This window comes from Dunckerocampus dactyliophorus, chromosome 6 (assembly GCF_027744805.1).
Source record: "Dunckerocampus dactyliophorus isolate RoL2022-P2 chromosome 6, RoL_Ddac_1.1, whole genome shotgun sequence".
NCBI classification, from domain to species: domain Eukaryota; kingdom Metazoa; phylum Chordata; class Actinopteri; order Syngnathiformes; family Syngnathidae; genus Dunckerocampus; species Dunckerocampus dactyliophorus.
In genome coordinates, this window is record NC_072824.1 from 13,507,952 (window position 1) to 13,531,626 (window position 23,675).

The following is a 23,675-nucleotide window of genomic DNA, read 5'->3' on the forward strand; positions in this document are numbered from 1 at the left end:
TAGCTCATATGAATTTAGGGCTGTCAAAAATTGCGTGTTAACGCCAGTAACTCATTTATTTCATTACTTATTTTCATTAACCTATGTGCATATCTCAAGCCACATCTCTCTGTTATGACGGCAGACGGGGAGCCACAATAGCGTCCCCACAGAGTCTGACGTTCTTTTAGAACTTTATTCTGACCTGAACACATCAACAGCAGTGCAATTCCAAGACCATATATGTATTTTCAACTCGCAAACACGTCTCTAATCATCTCGTCCTGGGAACGATGACAGCGAGGTGCATTCACTGGCACTCCGGAAATCACAACAATGTTTTTATTATGCCTGTATGTATGGTCTAAATGAACAGAAAGACAAAGAAAAACAGTAAGTAGATATTCTTATCTCTCACTAACATAACTTCCTGTGCAAATACAATTTGCTGCATTTAAATATGCTCGGAAGTCCCAGAAAATATATCTACACACTAAACATGTGAATTCAATTAAGTTACTTTGTGTCTTGGAATGCAACCCTTCATGGCTCATAATAACGTAATGCAATAATTCAAATTCTACAATTAAAGAGACTAGCATTAGGCAAATACATCTTCAGACATGTATGGTAGCTTTTAGCTTACATTTTCAGTTCATTTGGAGCGGTTAATACATACAAATATATATAATTGTGTCCTGTCATTTACCTTTTTTTTCATAAATTAATGGTGATTAATCATGATGAATTAATTTGAAAAAAGTGATTAATTTGATTAAATGTTTTAATCATTTGACAGCTCTGAAAAAAACAATAACTGGACATTTAGTTCCTGCTTTCCTATTTGTGTACATGCCTTTAAAACATACTGTGTCACGTGTTTTTGTTTTAATACCTAAAATGATGCCGTTGGGGTTTGTGGGAGGCTCCCACACCACCCTTGCTGATGACAAGCGAACCTCTGGAAACACCACCCTGACTGGGGGTCCTGGGACTGGGGGTAGAAAAATAAAAATGGGAGTTGGTAGGGCACCAGGCCACTAATAATATACAAAGAGCTGAAGGACAAGCACAGAAACATCAAGCACTTACATTTAATATCTGACTATGAGGCAGGGAAAATGCTTTTGTCCTCCACACACACACATATACAGTATAAAGTGACTGTCTTATAAATTTTTAAGACGGGCCTCTAAAAGATGAAAAATAGAAAATGTAATTTTCTCTTAACCTCTCTCTCTCTGCCTTTGAACCTGATAGAAGTACATGTTCCACACCATCAAATGCATGTCATTGTGAGTCACACACAAACCCACGCGCAGATACACGCACACGCACGCGATGAAGGTTCATTATATGTTGACGAATTGACTTGTTCTGGTTTCACCCCGAAATGAGAAAAACTTTTCAAATGTGACAGTGCTTGATGATGTGTGTGTGTGCATTTCCGTTGGTATTTGTGTATGTGTGTGTGCGTGCTAGTGTTTTATTATTCAAAAAGGGCAGAAGAGGTTGCTGCCATCCCAGAAAGTATGCTGTGGTTACTACACTCGATCTCTGCATCTTACAGCATCTGCACAAACATGCATGGTCTAATGCACCGCAGTGTGCATATTGACACTGTTGTACAGTCTACATGTTACACTATATGGACAAAAGTATTAGGACACCTTCTTCTACCCATGCCTACCTTCATAGACCTTGGGGCACGGCCACAGAACAGAAAAAGGTGTTCCCCAAACTATGCCCACAATGTTGGAAAGATACAACTGTCCAAACGATTCAGAGTGTATAATACAGCTCGATAATGAATTGATTAAGTGGCGTGTCCCACGATTTTTGTACATTTTGTGTATGTTAGATTCTAAAGTGAAATGCCCTTCATTCATCAAATTGGAAATTTTACCTAAATGTTGTGAAAGTACACCTCAAAATGCACAAACCTTCATAGTGAACGCTGTCATGTGTGATGGTATGTGAGCATGTGAGTTTTACGCATATTTGACACAAATCTTGCAAGACCTCTCCAAATTAATTCCATTTCCATGATTTGCAATTACAATAGTTCTGTGTAAAAGCAATCTGGAATCAATCAAAGGTTTTTGACCACTGTGTGCCAGTAAGGACTATGGATTGAGATGAAAATGCATCCAGGAAGTGAAGTCTGTAGATCACAAATTAGAAAGTCTTACCATCTTCTTTGGTTCTAAGAAGGAGAGCGCTGCTGGGGGGGCCATCACCCATGCGTGTGTACGCCAGTACCTGCAGCAAGTATACTGTGTACTTTTGGAGCGCATTGAGTAGCAGTGAGACATTCCCCTCTCCCTCAGCCACAAGAACACTGGGGGGTTGTTCTGAGTCCTTCTCAGAGTACAAGACCTGAAAACACACACACAAATATAAACTCAATTTAGTGACATAATGTACTTTGACAACATTTCTGGATTTAAAAAGATAACCATAATGCATCCCATAAAACATTTTATATATTTTCTCACAAGTAAATAAATAAACTTTAAAAATTTGATGGGCATTTGACTAAATATCTTTGATCGACTGTGGGTAAATAAATGATCTGTTAATCGATAGCTGGTGTCATGTTGGACTTCGTAAGCAATCAAACTAGAGAGTGAATCAACAGCGCCTCTGCTGGTTGCACTCAAGTAGTACACTCCATTTTGCTGTGCTCTGCATGCAAAACTACATACAGTAATCCCTCGTTCATCACTGGTAATTGATTTGAAAGCCGACCGTGATAAGTGAATTTCCACAAAGTATAAATGGAATAATATAGCTAGAACCTACATAAACAGTTTATGACATACTAAATACAGGTTTTAACTAGGGATGTCAGATATTGTCTTTTTTTTGCCGATATCCGATATGGTCCAACTCTCAATTTCTGATTCTGATATCAACCGATACTGATACAGGTATGTGTCACATAACATATCTCCTGTCATAGAATTAACACATATCTGTTGTGAAACTAATCGATACAACATCAGCAATTCGCTTCTCACCGTGGCTACGAATATCTTGCGTAAGCAAACTACCGCATCTGCCTGCTGCTATTGCCGTGTTTTTTTACATTCTGGCTACCCGATAGACGTATGAATTAGGGTTGGGCGATATGGACCTTAGCATGTATCACAATGTTTTTGGGATGTATCGCAATAAGACGATACAATTAAATTGAGCAGAGTCTTGTATAAAAAGCTACACACCTAATTAATTAATTAATTCAATTAAAAGTAAGCTTACCTATGGTACTGTGTAGATCACGGGTCTAAAACTCAATTTACCTGGGGGCCGCTGGAGGTAGTCTGGGTGGGGCTGGGCTGCATGAAGTACTGGGAATAGGGCTGAGAATCTCAGGGTACCCCACAATATAGTATGATACGCGATACATGGGTCACAATAACGATAATATCTCGATACGGTAGTAGGTTGAAACAAAAAAAAAAGACATTTCATAGTTTAGTATTTCCTTGCATTCAGCTGGGGATAGGCTCCAGCTTACCCATGACCCTAATGAAGACAAGCAATAGAAAATGGGTGGAATTTTTGCAGCATATTTTAACCAGAATTCAAGCAGCAATGGGGCAAGGAATGAGGATGTTTTAGTTCAACATAAGTGTCAACACTGACTAAAATCTTGGTGAAAACTGGAGAAAAAAGTTCACCAGATAGCTAGTTAATATTTAAATGTTGGTCTCTGCTGTATGTGACGAGCGGAGGGGAATATGGAGATTCAAATGTGTAAAAAACACACACAGCAAGAAAGCGAGTGGCCAAGGCTGCCATCCGAGGCGCCATCTTGCTCATAATACCGGTATAAGTCATTTTTTTATCGTTGGAAGAATTTATACCAGTATACCGGTATATAAAAATGATCGCCCAACCCTAATGTGAATGAATGAATTGTACACAGGAATACAGTGTTTTCCACAATGTCTGCAAATTATGCTCTCAAAACTAAGTTATAATGGCCAAATCATGCAGTCTGTGAGCCAAATACTATCAAAGGTAATCGTTAAGTCTTACCTGTGAAATGTTATTTGGTTTGCAGCACATGAATGAGGCATCTTCTCCGCGGCGACGTTGACGTACGGCTCAGCGCTCGATGCGGCGTCTACATACAGTATATATGTCTATGAGCTACCCGGCTCACTATTAGCGGTGTCTTGACAACCGACCACGTCCTGCCACCCCGGACATGATTAAGCAAGTATATGCTGCGTGTTGACTGTTATGGTGACAGCAATGTTGCTTGTGGCTTCCATTTTAGGGAAAAAAAAACTATACCAATATTGACAGATATAAAATTTTTACGCCAATATCGGGCCGATAATATCGGTGGGCCAATATTATCGGACACCCATAGTTTTTACATTACTAAAGACCCCTAGACATGAAATAACACCCCAATAGTCACCTTTACAATGTAGCCGCAAGAGGATACAAGCCAGTGTCTTATTGTGCCGGTCCCAAGCCCCGATAAATACAGAGGGTTGTGTCAGGAAGGGCATCCGACGTAAAACTTTTGCCAAATCAAACATGCGAATGTGTTAATGAGAGGGACCCAAGCGGAAGAGTGAGGTTACAGGGAGAAGAGATCAAGAAGGTGGAGGATTTTAAGTACTTAGGGTCAGCAGTCCAGAGCAATGGAGAGTGTGGAAAAGAGGTGAAGAAGCGTGTACAGGCAGGATGGCACGGGTGGAGAAAAGTGTCAGGTGTGATGTGTGATAGAAGAGTTTCAGCTAAAATGAAAGGAAAGGTGTACAAAACTGTGGTTAGACCAGCGATGTTGTTTGGTCTAGAGACAGTGTCAATGAGGAAAAGACATGAGACAGAGCTGGAGGTAGCAGAGATGAAGATGCTGAGGTTCTCTCTGAGAGTGACCAGGAAGGATAGGATCAGGAATGAGTACATCAGAGGGACAGCACATGTTAGAGGTTTTGGAGATAAAGTCAGAGAGGCCAGACTGAGATGGTTTGGACATGTCCAGAGGAGAGAGAGGGAATATATAGGTAGAAGGATGCTGAGTTTTGAACTGCCGGGCAGAAGGCCTAGAGGAAGACCAAAGAGGAGGTTTATGGATGTAGTGAAAGAGGACATGAAGGTAGTTGGTGTGAGAGAAGAGGATGCAGAAGACAGGGTTAGATGGAGGCAATTGATTCGCTGTGGCGACCCCTGAAGGGAAAAGCCGAAAGGAGAAGAAGAAGAGTCACCTTTACACTTGTATTACCCAATATAGTACACAATAACAGGACGGAGTGTCTTGTATTTGTGTTTTCGTTCATTAGCCTTTTTTATGCTGAAAACGCTAAAGGTAAAGATAGTCCAAGAATACCTAAAATTTGCTTACTAATTTTTGGACTACTAATTGGACATAGTCAACCACAAAAGCAGTAATATTTATTCATGTATTTATTTTGAAAACATTTTATAATTCAAGGCGTGAAGTGGCGAGGGATGACTGTAATGTTAAATTTTGATTAATACTGCTAAAAGAGGTATTAATTCAACACCATGTTTATTGTTGTAGTAATAGTTTGCATTGGTGTAGAACTGCCCTATATTATATTGAGAGCTGTTAATATTTAACTTTTTGCGTCATGCCGTGGCTGATGTTGTAGACATAGTCTTGTATTGGCTCCCTTTAAATTATGCAGATGAATCAATAGTGTGGTCAGTGAATGTATGTGAAGTATATTTAAAGCTAATGTGAATCGGGTATTGCTGCAGCACAGCCACAACACATGAGAGACCACACAGTGCAGTGATGCCCGGTGATGTAATCCAAAGCAATATACGCTAGTGCAGTTAGTCTGAGTTATTTATTGTTGGGCATTTTACTAGAGAGAGAACGTCAAGAAACACAGGTCCTGAAAACATCTCAGTTCAATGAATCCCTGTGTGAATGTCTGCTGAGAAAGACCCCCTCAGCCTCTTGAACTTGCTGCCTCATATAACAGCTTGGCAGGAAAATGTCAGTCCTGCCTTGCTGGGAGTACAGAACAAAAAGTCAGGAGCTGCTGGTGGCAGGTGGCGGGAGAACTTTTCAGCCTCTAATAGGGAATAGAAACTAGTGCTGCTGGCAGCTGCTTCTCATCTCTCAGCATAGTCGGGTGGGTGTTACAGTGTGCTCCTCTCACAAGGGAACAACATAAGTGTGCCATGTGCTTGGGGCTAACGGATTATATAAACTGAATTCTTCAATCTTGAAACAATGGTGCTGCTTTAGGAGTTATTTTGTTTCCTGCATATTAACACAAGGATGTCAACACAAGTGAAGACAAATCCCCTTTATTCCCTCCTTTTGTTCCGCTGTCTGGTTTTAGCACGCAGATTAGGACACATACACAATTTCACTTTCACATTAACGAAAATGTTTTTGTTCTTCGTCGTGTTCCGCTGAAAAAAAAGACGAGCCATGTTACAAAAACAGAGACAAACCAGTACGTGTTGTGTCTTTATTCCAGGATCAAACAATAAAGTACATTAAACTAAATCCTCAAGGGATGTGTGGGAGGCTGTGAAAAACAACGTTACACAGGGGCTCAGGGTGGCAAAAAAAAGCATTTTGTACTTGTCTATCTTTCCTATTTATCCAATTCTTTGTGCCACAACTACTTTAATACTTCTGGGAAGTACCAACTACAGAGGAATCACGAAAGTTGAGTGCTCAGATTTCTTCCTACTTTTCTACTGTGGTCCTCAGGTTATGGCTTTCCGAGTTTCTCCGTTTCGTGGTTATGTACACACTCCCATAGATGAATTAATTAATTTTGGTCCGAAAACACTGGATTCGCTTAAGAACGAGTTTCAGCATGTGCAATGACATCACTTATTAATGAACTCTTTGCACTTCATTAGATCTACCAAGCATAAGGCAGGCTCTTCTGGTGGAATTGCACTGAGAAAAAGAAAAGCCATCATCACCATGGAAGTGGAAAGGACATCATCAGAAGCTCTGAGAGAGGAGAAACACCCACCAATATTGGCTGCACCTTTGGTCTTAGCCATTTAACTGTGGCGTCTTATCATTAAAGACCTTGATAATAAAAGTATGTATATGCTCCCATGAAAGCAATGTGGTGGTCTTATTATTGACATGGAAAAGTTGCTTGTCCCCTGGAGGATAAGAGGAGTGTACTTTAAGAAGGTGTACAGGCCCGCAAGTGATCCTGTACACTTTACCATCCTTTTTGTGTTTTTATGCAATACTTATTCCAAGATAAGGAGCAGCCTCAACAGGTGGACTCACATTAAAAGCAGCAAAACTCTTATTATCGTTTTCACATTTTACAGAGGTTAACTATTTTTTCCTCTTGTGTGAGTAAAGAATGTTAAGAAGTGAGATAAAAAAAAAATTCAAATTCACGTTTAATCTCAACAATGGTTAACTTCTTTGTACGGACTATTATATGACAGTTACAAATGGTACAATGCTACTTCAAGCATTGCTTGAAAAGGTTTAATGATGGGGAAACCTTGGAACTTTCTCATTCAGTGCGATTGAAAAAAAAAAATAGTTATGGGATGCCATTAAACGTGAAACTCTATGCACGAATATTGTTGGTCGCTTTAGTAGTTTGGAGCTCTCAGTGGCACGTAATGTTAAACTACAGGGGTTACCGGACATTACATCATATCTGGCCATGTTTGCAAACGTGTGAGAGTTTGGGTGTCTGTGTGACTCAAGGGAGATGGTATGGGGAGGGTGTTAATGGTTTGAAGTGGTCAAGTGAGAATGCCACGTGTGTGTTATCTGCACCTTGTATCCGAGGATGGCCCCATTCCGCTTTGCCTGAGGGACAGCAGACCACGTGAGCAGAATTTTGGAGGAACTCACAGCATCAGCAGTCACATTGACAGGAGAGCCTGATGGGACTGTAGAACACACACACACACACATTAACTTATTTGACTCAGTACTACTTCACGCTAGGAATCAATCTTCAGCTTTATCACCTCCACCGTCCTTCTGTCATTCCTCTCCTCACTGCGTTAGAACGAGAGTGTAGAGGACAGAGGGAGGTATTGGGATGAGAGGCTAGTAGTGCCTCTGTGTGTCCTCTGACAGCTACCAAACACCACATTGTCCACACAGCTCCAGATAGGAGTCATAAGCTCTTACCAGAGTCTGTTGTGCGTGCCGTAACCGTGTTGCTCCATGGCCCAGGTCCAATGGAGTTGTAGGACTGTATCTGAGCTTGGTAGTACGTCCAAGGATCCAAGCCCTCCACAGTGACCTCACCAGCGGCACCTGCCCCTTCTACCTCCACGGTCCGATCCTCAGCGAGGCCATCGATCCTCCGCAAACGAAGCCGGTAGCCCACCGTCTCTGGACTGCTGTTATACTCAGACTCTGGAAGAGGCTGGAAGTGATTGTGGAGAGAAAAAGGTTTAAAATGAAAATAGATCAACTGTTTTATTTCACAAGAGAGAGAGATCCCCACATCCAAAAACATGGATGTTAGGCTAATTGGACACTCAAAGCTGTTCATAGGTGTGAATGATTGTTTCTCTATAGTTGTGTTCCATTTCAGGTTCTGCATACTTTAAGTGCACATTTGTAGATGCCAAGATCCCGTGCGCGCTTAGCTCTGAAAAAATATTTCAACACGGTGGCGCTACGCAGTCCAAACAACAGCGACTTGTAATGTAAGTATAGCTTTTTTTAGTCATTAGAACATGTAACGCCAGATATTTAAAGCTTTGTGTGACATTTGAAACTTACATTTACAATACGAGGCCTCGATTACTGTAATGTTGATCCACCACCGTGCCGTACGCTCTTTTGTTATCCAGAAAGAGAGCCTCATAACGCGGCTGTAACTCTTCTACTTAAGTTGCTAGACTTTGTGAATTTGACTTATGTCTTACTAATAAATGTGACTGTGGTATAGTTTATCATTTCCAAACTACTTATGCACTATAAATAATTATATATATAAATGGATCAGATCAAGTCATGTAGTTCATGTACATTTTATGTTATTGTCAAATGTAAACTTTTATGAATGTTTATATCACTATTCTTAATGTGATTTTGTGCTTGCTTAACTTTGCTGTTCTTACTCCAAGAGTAAATGGACTCACAGGATGATTTGAAGAACAATAGAGCAAAAAGAAATGAATTAAAAAAAATTATATACAGTACATATTTTCTCCAGGTACTGCGGTTTCCTCCCACATTCCAAAAACATCCATGTTAGGTTAATTGGCGACTCTAAATTGTCCACAGGTATGAATGTGAGTGTGAATGGTTGTTTGTCTACACAGTATGTGCCCTGCGATTGACTGGCGACCAGTCCAGGGTGTACTCCGCCTCTCGCCTGAAGTCAGCTGGGATAGTCTCCAGCATACCCGCGAACCTAGTGAGGATAAGCGGCATAGAAAATGGATGGATGGTTAAAAATACAAGGTTTCTCTTTAAACTGGAGTTAAGTCTGCCGAGGAATGCCTGCTCTAGTTTCCAGTAACTCATAAACCCAAAATAAATATAAAACAACAACTTTGGCTCCATTATTTCATATTGTGTTCGGTCTTTCCATCTTTGTTTTCTCTACTTTGCGGACTCAACGTCATATCTCGAGAGCGAGAGGGTATGACCACAACCAGGAAGGACCCAGGTTTCGTCAGCCGCGTAGGCTGGGTCCTTGAAGGATGCAGACCCCGAAATGGGACACAGTATACATGTGTCCTGTGATGGACTAGTGACTAGCCCAGGGTGTACCCTGCCTCTTGCCACAAGTCAGCTGGGATAGGCTCCAGCTCATCTGTGATATATATGTATGTGTGTGTGTATAACATATAACATGTCTGATTTATAGTTGACACTTTTGATAATTTACTTCCCAGATGTGGGTGAAACATTGAACAATAAAAGCATTGGAAATTAGATTTTTCCCCTCATCTGATTTACTGCAGATCCAGACTTAAAACTTAATTCTGACCCTGTGTGCACATACACTAGAATTGAATCCCATATGACAGAAAATTACAGGAAATTATGAAATGAGTGAATATACGTGGCATGTTTCTTTTGATTTTTACATTTATGCTATCTAAAAGTGCAGATAAGAAGTTGCAAACAAACAAACAAACAAAAAAATTGAGATTTGGTTTGTTGTGAGACTAACTCATTTTTAAAACACTGAAATAAGGCATGAAGTCATGAAATGTCACAGTCAAAAAAAACACAACACATCTACAATTAAACTAATACATGAGTTTACACTGTCATATAAAGGACACGGTTAAATGCATTTTACCACACTTGAGCAAATGGTCATTTGAAAGACATTGATGGTGTCAGACTCTTAAGCAGATCTTAAAAATCCTTTTACAATCTTCTCCCCTTTGACATCTCATCCCCGATCACCCTCTTCTTCTCTGTGTCCTGTTCACCCTTCATCATCGTCTTTGTCCTCGCTTCCTCGCTCATTTCCTATCACCATCACCTCGTGCCTCCCCTTCCTCCCCTTTATGCTTTGTCACCTCAATTTCTCCACCGTGTCATTATTTATTACCACCTACCCAAAAAAGCTCCCAAGGACCACAAATGAGTGTAACACGCCTTGTGCGCTACTCATAGGCTCATCTAAACATATACAGTAGGAAGGTTGGAACACAGAATTAGCTTCATTGCCTTCACTATGCAGCTTGGAATAACAACATACTAACTGAAATCATCTGTCTGCTCTAGCACAAGGCACTGAATAGCTAACATGCAGGTAAAAAGCCATTGCCATGCTGCACAGGTAGCTGCCTGCTGTCTATGTTTGATTTGACAGGCCGCTTCTCTCATTCCAATTCTAAAATGGAAAAATTCTCAGCTCCCCGCGTATGCAATGATAAAAGACGGCAAGGGGAAAAAAGGACTCCAAGGATAAAATGACAATTTTGTGGTGTTATGCATTGAAAGGGTGATATGACAGGTTGGTGTTTGCATCAATAAGCAGGAGACACCTTGATTAGAGGTTAGAAGGTACTGATGCTGGCGAGCACACAGCATGCACATACAACACACGAGTAAATAGAGACGCTCGCAACACAGACAACTTGCCATCAATCAAATGAGGGAGCAGAGTAATTTGTATTCCAGTACCTTCCAGCTGAAGCAAAGGCTGGTTTGTGTATTAGACAGAAAGGTGAGGTTGGAGGGGTGCGTGTCAGGGGCCGCCTGTAAGGTTTGGATGAGCCTGGAGGGGGCACTGAGGGGACTGGAGCCGACGATGTTCACCTGCTGCATCCTAAACCTGGAGAGACCACAAAGTCAAATTCATTCAACACACCAGTCTGAAATTATTTTATTTTGCAAGGAGCGACAGAAAATAAAGAGAAATGTACAAAATTAATAAACGCTGGTCCTTAAAGGAAAACTACACTATTTTGGAATTTTGTCCATCATCCACAATCCATCATCCAGTACATGAGCACACATGTCTTTCCCTTTTCTGTGTGTTTTAAAGAGAGAAAACCAGTTAGCATGAGGGAGCCAACAATGCACGTCATGGGACACACCTACTATATTTCAACTATTAAGTCCTCTAAAAAAACATTTATTGTTTTATATACATGCTGTGACCATACACTATCAAGTACATTCATGATAACATGCAATACTTACAGTATTTTGCCGTATTTTTATCATTTTAAGCGTGGGTGCATTGATTTCACATCTAGCGCTAGTTCCGTCAACAACAGCAGCGTGTCAAGTGCGTGTCTGTTTACTACTACTAATCATGGCAGACTTTGTGAGAGCTGCCGACAACGACTACTTTTGGACAAATGAGGATCCGGAACCTTATCTTTTTGAGCCTGAGTATAAGGAGGATGAGCTACAGGTTTTAGAAGCTGAACCCGCAAGAAGAGAGTGAAACTTCAAAGGTAGCAGATGGGGGACAAGTTACATTACACCACCAGCATGACTTGGTGGTGTAAATGTGGAGCTTGTAAAGCCATGCTGAATGGAGGGTGGCATACAGTGTTACCATTGATGTGTATGATTCGTGTGTATCGCGAGGAAGACATTGCTCCAAGAGATTGCATCACAACGAATGAAGAATTCAATTGTTAACTCTAACAACCCCTGCTGTGATAGAAACTTTTTTCCACCTACCCAAAATAAACAAAAAAAACATACCCCAGACCAGCTGGACTAAACTGACAACTGTCCATCGAGTAAGTCACCATGGTATTGATTGTGATACATGGAGCACATAGCACATGATACCCCAACACAGATTCATAGTTGTTCATATGCTCGTTCTTGTTTCCTAGTCAGTACAGATTGGTGTCCTATTGCATTGTTTTGAACAGTGCCTCACGCCAAGATCAAAATATGAATGCTGAGCAGCTTAGACATATTTTTTAAATTTTATTCCAATTCCACTTCACTGGTATTGACAAAATGATTTCAAAAAAAGTATTAATTTAGTTTTACTTTTTTCCCCTACCAAAAATTTATTTTGGAAAAAGTGTTGTGTTATATTCATGCTAGTCTTAGATTCAAGTCAAGTCAGTTGACATTTTGTTAGATATGCTCTACAGTATGTTTTTTAATACAATATTAAAAAATGTATCTAAAAAAACCCCCAATATATTTGAAAGGGATATTTACATTTTTTTTGTTACTCTTTTTATTATTATAGTATTTCTCTTGGAAATGAAAAAAAATATCTATCTATCATCAATTTTCTACACTGTTTTTCCAGTTCAGGGTCAGTGCCTTCATCCTCATTGGGGAAATTCCGTTTTCACTCTTTAACATGCAATGGGGACACAGAATGCAATTCACACACATCACACATGCATAAGCTGATCCCATGACATGTTTCATGAGAGAGATGTGAAAAAGAGACAGTAAGGGGGCTGCGCAGCAGTGTCACCAACTACATATTTAGTCAAAAAACAAATGTGATAGCACTCCTACGCATATATGCACAGGGGAACATTTGTTTCTTAAACAAATGCAGTCACGCCTCTCTGAGTGGTTGTGATTGAGACGATGTGTCAGCACGCGGAAAAAGAGAGATGACATCTACGAGTTGTCCACGCAGTGCTGGATGTTTGGGAGATGGAGCGATGGGTGTGTAAAGGAGGGCTGAACATGTGATAAGAAACAACAAACTACTGTGACACTTCATCTAATGTCCGCTTGGTGTTATATGCAACAACATAATCCCGCTGAGTAGACCTATGCACACATGCAGCATGCTCCCATTTCAGAAGAAAGTGGAAAGCGGAAGAGACTGCATGCTAAATATATTTACGGTGCAACCTCTGAAGTTGAACACCACTGGGGTTGTACAATTCAGACAATTTATGGGAAAAATAGGCTTCTAAAATGGCATAGAACTTCACAGTTACAACCGCAGTCAGAAGTTTGGGAAAATCTGGGTTAAAATCTCCGTTGGGCATTTCTGTGTGGAGTTTGCATGTTCTCCTGAGCGTGTGTGGGTTTTCTCCGGGTACTTCGGTTTCCTCCCACATTCCAAAAAGATGCATGTTAGGTTAAATTGTCCATAGGTATGAATTTGAGCATGAATGTTTGTTTGCCTACATGTGCCCTGCTTGAAGTCAGCTGGGATAGGCTCCAGCATACCCACGACCGTTGCGAGGATAAGCGGCATAGAAGATGGATGGATGGACTCTGAATGGATGGATGGCTCTCATGCAAATTCCAAATGGGAAATTTTGTGGCGTTGAAGGAGACGAGGCCTTTGAAGACGTTTTTTGTTCTTAAAACCCTTCTCTTGCAGATGCTGTTTGATGGTTATTGGACTGCACTTGGCACCAGTAACAACATTAATTTGGGCCGTCCCATGTCTTGACGGACAGCCAAGCGGTCTACTTTTTTTTAACAACCTCCTTTTCCTCATCCCCTTCCTTCTCCTAGTCGCTCATTCCTCTCTCCACCTTGCTTGCCTTTCTCCACCGCCCTCCTCCCTGCTATTTGAGGGAGGGTAATGAGGATCTGCATGCAGCAGCTGTGAAGGTGCTGACAAACAAAAATAGTCTCATATGGAACTGTCTCTGTGATTTATCTAACTCCACCCAAGGCTTGCAATACGGCAAAAACTGGCAGAGAGTAACATTTGGAAGACAGCCTGTGTGTGTGTGTGTGTGTGTGTGTGTGTGTGTGTGTGTGTGTGTGTGTGTGTGTGTGTGTGTGTGTGTGCAAATGTGGTGACACTTGTGTGAGTTCATGCATAATTGCGTGTGTGTGTGTGAGTGTGTTTACTGCTGACCTATACTGAGTGAAGGGTGAGAGGTTGGGGATCTCCAGTGTGTCAGCGCCCGGCTGGTTATCTAGCTGGTAAACAATCCTCCATGTGTCCTCCTCCCCATCCTCCTTCACCACCTGTATGCACAGAAGAGGAACACTGCGGTCCTTGTCTTCAAGGCTGCGTTTTGAGTGATGAGAGACATGCATGCTCACCTGGCCTTCGACAATCCATCGTGATATGGCGGTCTTCCCATCAGGACCTGGACGGAACCGGAGTGTGACGGTGCGGGGACTGATATTTGAGATGATCAAGTTTGAGGGTGCGCCAGGAAGCTCTACAGAGAAGACAAATAGTGAACAATACAATGTTAACATAGACAAAAAGGAAGCACTTCACATTTTAGAAGTTTTCCCTCTATGCACTGCAGAAAAACCTACATTTTAAGAAAGTAAAAAATTTTAAGTAAGTTTTTGATTTTAAATTCTAAAAAGAAAAAAAAATTCACATGAGAAAAATCATCTTATATTAAGAAAGCCAATTTCTATGAAGACATTTTTGCCAGAAATTTTTTTATTTTTTAACATGAGCTAAAAACCTGATTTTAATTAGTCTTCAGCAACAAATGAAGAATATTTCTCCTAAAAATTGTGCATAGGCATGAATGGTTGTCTGTTAGAAAACTTCTTTTAAAGAACAATATTCCTAAATCTGGAATATGTAATAACATTTTGCTTAAATCTAGCCTCAAAAAAACAAATTTTATCTCAACTGAAGAATCTTATTAGAGCATTTGAATTAATTCTTACCTTGTAATAACAACATTTTACTTAAATCTAGCTATGTGTTTAAGAACAAAACTTTATTTGTAAAATTTTGTTTACCCCACTGGCAGAATTTTTGCTTGAAATAATAGAAGTTGTTTTGTCACGTAATTTTAAGATAATTTGTACTAAATACAATTTTTAACATCATTAGAGAACCTATTGACACGAACTAACACCCCTATAATAACCTTTACACTTGCATTACCCAATATAGTAGACATAATGAGAGTAAATAAGCTATTTAAGACATAAATAAGACTTGTACTTGTGTGTGTCCCTGTAAATGTGTTCCCTATGGAGGAGCTATATAAGGGACGGACAGAAAGTGACGTCAGGGGTTCCAAGTTGACTTTCAGTTTGCGTAGGTTACAGCCGCAACAGTAGCCCATGTTTTCATAGGGGATTTTCATGTGGGAATATTGTGCCTGCAATAAAAGCTGTTCCTGCGATCAAGTCTGATCCTTGTGTGTTTTACCGAACGTTACAGTAACATTACTGACACCTAGTGACCAGTGTAGAATATTACATATCAACATCTTTGAATGCCTTATATTTGTACTTTTGTTCATTTAACCATTTTCCTGTTTGAAAAACATACAAGACATTTGCTTAAATATGCATGTTTTGACTAAAAAATAGGCCGTGTTCAACCACGAAACAGCACAATTTATTAATACATATATTTTTGAAAATCGTGATAGAGTGAAGCCCCAAAATTCAAACCGCAAAGTGGCAAGGGACGATTGTGATATATTTCCATATAAATGGATGTGCTCTGTCTTTGTGGATCACATCACAATTCACGAGACGTGGTGTTAAACATGTTGTTCCCGCTACTAGCATTACAAGAGCTAGCTGAAAAGAACGGTTCCACCATAGCACTTTCCATAGCAAGCTTATTTTAATGGAAATAAGCTTCTTTGGTCAAGATAGTGTGTGATATGCTGTTTCCCGTCATGCCTCGCTGAACTCAGGAATTACAATAACAAAAACACTCCAAATCTGCACAAGTCTGCAGACAAATGAAGGCACTTTATGTCACATTGCATGCTCGATGTGTGGATAGTTGCGCTTTCATGTCACTGTCACAGAAATAAAAGATTCCCTATTTAAAACAGCGCATGATATGCTGCTTGCTGTTATGAATCGCTGAACTCGGAAAGCAATAGAACAGGAAACAATGGAGCCAAAATTTGCAAAAAGCTGCAGACAAATAGAAGCGCTATACCCGTCATTATGTTGTTCGATGATGGATGGAGTAGACAAACGTCATGCTGCCTGGCTTGATGTCATATCGTATGCTTGAAGTGCGGAAAGCCATACTTCTTTATTCAAGACATTGGATGCTATGCTGCTTGTTGCTGTCCCTCACTTGACTCAAGAAGGAGAAAAACAAAGACATTGCAGCCGAAATCTGAAGATATTGGAGCCTATAGTGTCACATTGTTAAAGTCTACAACAATTAGATAAAACTCAGCGTGGATGGCTTTACGTCACAGCACATGCTTAACCTGTGTAGTTCAATGTAACATGGAAATATGATTCTTTTTTCAAGACAGTGCATGATATGCTGGTACACATCCATGAACTCAGAAGAAAACCAGGAGATCCAAAATATGCACAATTATGAAGACAAACATAAAATATACAGGATTTACACATATAGTCAAACTTTGGTTTTCGTACATCTCAGTTTTAGTATGATTCTGTTTTCGCCCAAAATGACTGTAAAATTTTTTGCTTCAGTTTTCGTACAATATTGTCCCGAACAAACTAGTCTGTTGCCCAAACAAAGCACCCTAAACGTTGCTGACTCACAGTCCGTGCATTTTTTTCTTGAGTGTAACTGCTAAATAGTCCGCCATCGGCGCAACCAGCAATTTGATAAAAAAGGTGATAAACACTATTGAATTCAGTCTCACCAGGAACTCTGCATCAATAATCAGTTCCATCCATTCCTCATTTATAAGTATTTTCTGCACGTTAAACTATAATCATTCTCTATAAAGTGTATTTTGTTACTAATTTTGGGTGTCTGGAACAGATCAATTGGATTTACATTATTTTCTATTGGGAAAATATGCCTCGGTTTTAGTACAGTATGTTTCAGTTTTTCATCAGGCCTTTTGGAAGGCATTAATAACAAAATCCAAGATATGACCGTATTTACGTGTACCTTAGGTCTGATTACAACACATGCCATTCTAAAAGGGCATCCATCCATCCATTTTCTATACCGCTTCTCCTCTTTAGGGTCATGGGGGCATGCTGGAGCCTATCCCAGCTGACTTTGGGCGACAGGCGGGGTACACCCTGGACTGGTTGCCAGCCAATCGCAGGGCACATATAGACGAACAACCATTCACACTCACATTCACACCTATGGACAATTTAGAGTCACCAATTAACCTAACATGCTTGTTTTTGGAATGTGGGAGGATATTGGAGTACCCGGAGAAAACCCAGGCACACACGGGGAGAACATGCAAACTCCACACAGAAATGCCCAAGGGAGAATCGAACCCAGATCTTCCCGATCTGTGTTGGCCAACATGCTAACCACTAGACCACCGTGCGGCCCTCTAAAAGGGCAATTGCTAGTAAACAATATATGTATCCACTCGGTTGAAGACCAGTTTGTGCATGGTTAACTTGAACAAAAAAGGACGCACAGGTGAGTTGTAATCATGTTTCCATTCTTGGCAGGACCTCAATCCTTTATCATGCACAATGCCTACTATGTGATGTATGAATAAATCTCTTGATTCTGAGCCACAGTGGGGAGGTTTTAATGCTTACACCGAAATATTACATTATAAAGGTGCTAACAGAACCTCCCTGAAGATAACTTGTGCTTTCTATATGGAAATAGAATGAATACAAATACTGAAATAAAAATAGTGGTCAAATGAGGGCGCAAATGAGTGATTCAGTCATTTCAGTCCATTTTCATTTCCATTTTGTCCAAATTACAATCTCAGTGCACTTTTCACACAACAACGTCAAGAAACAACAAGATAGCTCTCTCTTGCCATGGTGCTTTATATAAGAGTTGAACTGCTACTTCCTGAAAGAAGATGTATTCTTCAAGCACACAGGTCAGGTTGTAAATCCTCAGCGTGTGCAAATGAAGACCGAGTGTGATTAAACTTGTGATTGGAATACTGTGAGTCAATTTGTTGCACCTTCTGGCTGTCATCAGCATGTAAATGACCACCCGTGGTCTGCGCAACAAGATACTCAAAAAGGACTTATGTGAGGGAGTAAGTATAACCCAACAGGCTTTTCAATCATCTGTTCCATTTCTATGCCTCGCAGGGGGAAAAAATGCTGCAAGTCCTTCAATGACTAAGCAATTTTTTTTTGTTTAAATGTATGTGACTATGCAAGGTGAAGAAGATAAATGCCTGGAAGTGAGAGATGAATGAAACACACAGTGCAATGTAAGTTCATTAAGGCCAGACAACTGTGGGCAACGAGCATCATTAATCATGCCTGACCCTTGTTAATTGCTCCATCTCCATGGCAATAATGATGAAGGCAAAGCATCCGTGTGGTCGACTGGCCTATTGTGGCTGCCAGCAGAAAGTCTGTGAGTGCCCTGCTGTTCTACAGCTCATTATGGAAGATATCTGCCCTGCGTGTAGGGGGATCACAAAAACACATACTGTAGCTTGGCTATACACTCACTGGACACCCCATTAGCTAGGGACACCTGCAATGTATTTATAACCAGTGTTGGGAGTAACTAACACTGTTTACCAGTAACAAATAATCTAATTAATGGCACACCCACTACAAAGCTAATCCCAATTATTTTGCATATTTTAATGTTTTTCAAAAAAGTAACACAATAATTACTTTTTTGAAGGAGTTATTATGTTACTAATTCAATTATTTTTGGGGGAAAGTAAAGTACAGTCAAACTTGTCTATAGCGGCCACTTGGGGGAGTCTGCAAAAGCGGCTGCTACAGACAGGTGGCCTCTATAGACAGGTTGGCGTCCAGTTTGAAAGTTGACCAGTAGAGGGGAAAAAAAAGAAAAAAAGGGGGGGGAAATAATAATAATAATAATAATAATAATGTTGACCAGTAGAGGGCACTGCGGACTGCGGATAAGAGTTGTACAGCACTACTAGGCTTGTTATTATCATGGTTCATGGTTAATGGTTTTAATTCATCCTGAACATGCATATGAGTCAAACAGTAGCACATCACATAGTACAATTCACAATTTTGCATGTCCAAAAAGGAGTAGGAAGAAGCAAAGCTTATTTAATCCTACCCCTCATCAGTTTCACATCAGTTGCAATACATTTATTCACCTCTTGTTCTTCCAAGTGTACTTTGTAGGTCTACATGACAATGTAGTGCAATCATAGCCAAGGTTTTTACTTACTAAAAGGAAGCTAGAGCCTTAATAATAACTGATAGAATATATCCACGACGCACAGAACAAAGCTGTGCTAGTAATGTCTTACGCTTGTTTTTAATATTTTACTTTTTATACGGCAGAGTGTCATTACAGCTTTAGTTCATCAGGAAGTGACGGGAAGTGACGGTGGGCGTCCCGAGCGGGAGAGCTAGGCTCAGTGCTAGCTGTGAGTTTCGAGAGAGTTGGGAAGTGTGTTTATGTTGGCGTGGATGTAAAGTCCTGCAGTGTTCTCAGCTGTTAATAAAGCCATTAAAGTGCATCGGCGACGTGAGTCTCTCCTTCCCCACAACAAGCAGATATTGACCAAGGGAGACAAAATGGGTGGCCGCTGGCCGCGTTGGACAGGTGACTGCTATACACAGGGTCTATAACATGTAAATTTGCTGCGGGGGATTTTTCAGTGGCTGCTATAGGCAGGTGGCCTATGACAGGTTTGACTGTAGATGTAGAAGGTAACAATATGTACAGTAATTACTTTTTAAAGTAATTTCCCCAACATTGCTTATAACAAAAATTCTACCTTTAAAATGATTGCAGTGCCATATGCTGGATGTAATGGCCCCAATGCAAGCAGACTGTGACTGTAAAAGGTGAAATAAATGCACCTTGCTCTAACTGGCTAGATAAACAACAAAGAAAATAAGTGGACAAAACGAATATTAAAAACTAACAAAAAGCTCTGCACTTGGTAGAAGTAATAAACTGTCAGTGACTCTCACTATTATTGGTCAAAAAATATTGTATTATTCTGGTCACAAGGCATCAGTCATGTTACATTGATCAGACATGACATTACTATAGATTACCTTCACACTGCATGGAGTCAGCCATGGATGCAGAGTCCGACATAACATTGTGGAAAAAAGTTATCCTCCCATTCCGTGTGGAAGTGGTACTCTGTCTTTCTGCATCACTCCATTTGAAACCCTTTCTTAAATTTAGAATAAACAAATTGGAGGCTAACTAGTTAGCTCGGTAGCATGCTATGTTTAAGGCGGTGGCTATCTCTTGTGTCCCCGCAGTGATCCCGTAGCATGCGCATTACAGTTGAGCAATGTGTTGGAAACAAACATTAATAGGAGCGTAAATGTGACTATAGGGGTGTTGTTTCATTTTCTACAGGGCTCTGACAATGATCAAAAATCCTACTTAGAATGTCTTAAACTGTTTTTCTATGCTCTAACTACAAAAATATTCCATTTGCTAATTATTGAATCCTATTTAACAGAAATTCACTTATCACAGGCGGGTCTGAAACCTATTAACTGCGATAAACGAGGGACGGCTACACCACAACAGCATGCGTTGTTAAATGCATTTTTCTTCCTGCCACAAACAAATTCTTCTGTCATTTTAAAAAACTTTAATGAATAAAACTTGTATTAACTTTCTGACCTAATTAATCAGGAGTCACTTGATTTAATTTAACACTGCGTTTATTTTGTTCAGTAGATGCATGGTTTATGTAGTTCATCAGCATACAGAACTACAAATACAGTATTTTTCACCCCTTATTAACAGGAATACGTCACAAATGAATTATATGTTTTTAATTTGCTCAACTACTGTAGAGGGAAAAATTCACTGTCCCAAATGCACCAGGTCTCTTCACTGACAGCTACTAGAAACATGCCTGGCAGGCAGAACATTGCCAAAAGATAAAATATGTAGGAGCTTGTTTCTGTTAATAACACGTCAGCTCTCAAAATGTGAAAAAAACCCTCTTATAATCCACTTGGCAGGGAATCGCCTCACTCAGTCTCAACAAGACCAAGCACTTCCAATTGCTTTCACCGAATACTTGATATCTGTGGAAGGGCTGTGTTTTACTGTAATCCGTCCAATTCTGCCGCAGCATCACCATCACATTTTTTAAAATGTGGCACAATACAACAGTGGATAGCCAATGCATTCAATAAAACAGTATTTGTCTAACTGGGAAGCAATTAACGTAAGAGATAATAATGGAAGTGATTATTGTTGTAACATGACTGGATGGCAGTCAACAAAACAACGGTACAACTCCAAACTGGAACTGTGATGAGAAAATGTTGACAGCAGCCGGGCGGCTGAGATTAATGATTAAATGCAGTGAAGTTCATGAATACATGAATAGAGACACAAGATAAGAATCGAGGAATCCCAACTCCCTTTGTTCATTCTTTTGTTCCATTTGAGATTCTTTAATCCTTTGGCCCCTGTCTTTCAGTAGTTTTGCTTTCACGAATTAATGACTATCCTCTGAATCTAAGAACTGTCTGTATTCATCTTGCTTTCACTCTTCCTGCTTTTATTCATGAATTAGTCATCAGAAAATGTGACCACAAAAAAATACTTCTGTGAGCTGGGTTTCACTTTTCTCCACCTCCTTTTAGAGTCTCACACAGAATTTTGTATTGTACGCTCCTCATTACAGTTTGTCTATTAATAACTGTATTTGTTCTTTTGAACACTTCTCCTCTATCTAATCGCAGACATTTTTTTGGCACAATGATTGCTGATGATCTGACCGAGTCCAATCAAGCAAACTCAGCAGGCACACTCAAAGTGCTGCGAGTGCAAGTTCTCTCCAAGATTCTGCCAATCACAAAATCTTGCATGATTGTGTGAGGTTGCCGGTTCTTGCACAGTGATGTGTTGCTTACTGATGGCGGACACACATAAGTACATGAGCCAGCAACCAAATTAAAGTATGCAGCAAGTTCCTCCAGCTGCCTAGAGGGCGCCAACATTTAAAAGTACTAGAAGCACTACTGTATATCGCACCTCTTCCTGCTTTGAGTACATCAACGTAACACACACACGCATGCACTAGTTATTTGTTGTCGGCTTATGATAGCAATTTGTCAAAGTTTAGTTATAATTGAATGTATAGCCTATCGTAAAAACAGATATTGTATGTAAATTGTTGATCGCCTTTCTGAAACTGCTATTTGTGTGTGTGTACGCCAGGGGTCACCAACACAGTGCCCGCGGGCACCAGGTAGCCCACCACGACCACATGAGGCGCCTGCAGGCCTGCTTTCATTCAGGTTTTCAGTTAATAATGTGAGAACACTAGAAAGAAATGTATTCTGAAACATAAAATGTGAGTTGTGGATACCAGCATTTTGTGAATGTTTTGGTAAAACAAGCATATTTGATTTGTTTGGGTTGGAATAAGGTATGAAAATAATTTCTACAAAAATGAGTAGCTCGTGGCCATTTTCATTTTCTAAAAGTAGCTCTTACAAGAAAAAACATTGGCGACCCCTGGTGTACGCACTACGGATATGTACGTGAATACCAGCCATGTACGTGAGTGACTGCCATGAACGCCAGTTATTTTATTCAGGCCTAACCAAAATGTATGACAATGTTTATGTAGTTTAAGTCATAATTGTGAAAAATATACCAATAAGCCGCATCAGGCAAAAAATGTCACGAAGAGTATAGTAGTATAGTGTAGTATGTATTGTATAAGTGGCACTGAAACATAAGTCACATTTATTTAAAAATTATTTAGAAATACTGCTTAATTAGGTATTCTACTACCTGCAGTTGCTAATCTGCAGGATAAGATTTTCTTTTGGGGGGCACAGGAGCAGCATATGATTGTTATAAGCCCAGAGCACACTCTCAGAAACGCTGGCGTTTTTAAATCTTGCCATTCTGGAGCCAGTTTTCAGGCACTGCAATCCCATTTTTGTGTAGACAGCAAAACTCCACTTGAAAACACTGTAGTGTAAAAAGGGCCTAAAATTAAGTATTAACGATATTATTAATATATACGTACTGTCTATACAGCATGTATAACTTATCTGTGTATATCGGCCGATATTGGTATAAAAATGACACATCGGTTCATATCTGTATCGGATTTTCTGCTGTTAATAATATTGGTGCGCAAATGATGATGTCGTGCGCCGCATAGCAGGAAGCTTGCTGGATTAGTATGGCCATGGTTTTGCCTTCGGATTGTAAATATGTAATCTGCAATGACTGTAAAGCCCTGCGAGGGGGAGTAAGGGTCCTTCCTTTAATACCTCTAACCTAATAGCACACCTCAGGAAGCATCACTCGGACTCACACGCAGTGTACGTGCAGCAAAATAAACAACGGGAGACATGCTAAATAAACCCAGTTAATTTCACTGCTTGTATTACTCCAGAGTTTCATACTTTGAACTTCACTTTGTGCTTATAGCTTTCC

At 40.1% G+C, this 23,675-nt stretch overlaps 1 protein-coding gene across 3 annotated transcripts in view; it reads right to left on the reverse strand.

Annotated features, from left to right (window-relative positions):
- Window positions 1-23,675, reverse strand: part of sdk1b (sidekick cell adhesion molecule 1b) — a 369,858-nt gene that overhangs the window by 34,770 nt on the left and 311,413 nt on the right. For all 3 annotated transcript variants that reach the window (XM_054779326.1, XM_054779325.1, XM_054779324.1), the window contains 7 exons: window positions 14,438-14,559; window positions 14,247-14,359; window positions 11,102-11,252; window positions 8,126-8,366; window positions 7,763-7,878; window positions 2,172-2,358; window positions 875-973 (listed from right to left, as the gene is read on the reverse strand). In XM_054779326.1, the coding sequence (XP_054635301.1) occupies window positions 875-973; window positions 2,172-2,358; window positions 7,763-7,878; window positions 8,126-8,366; window positions 11,102-11,252; window positions 14,247-14,359; window positions 14,438-14,559 (1,029 nt within the window). The remainder of the gene's footprint in view (window positions 1-874; window positions 974-2,171; window positions 2,359-7,762; window positions 7,879-8,125; window positions 8,367-11,101; window positions 11,253-14,246; window positions 14,360-14,437; window positions 14,560-23,675) is intronic.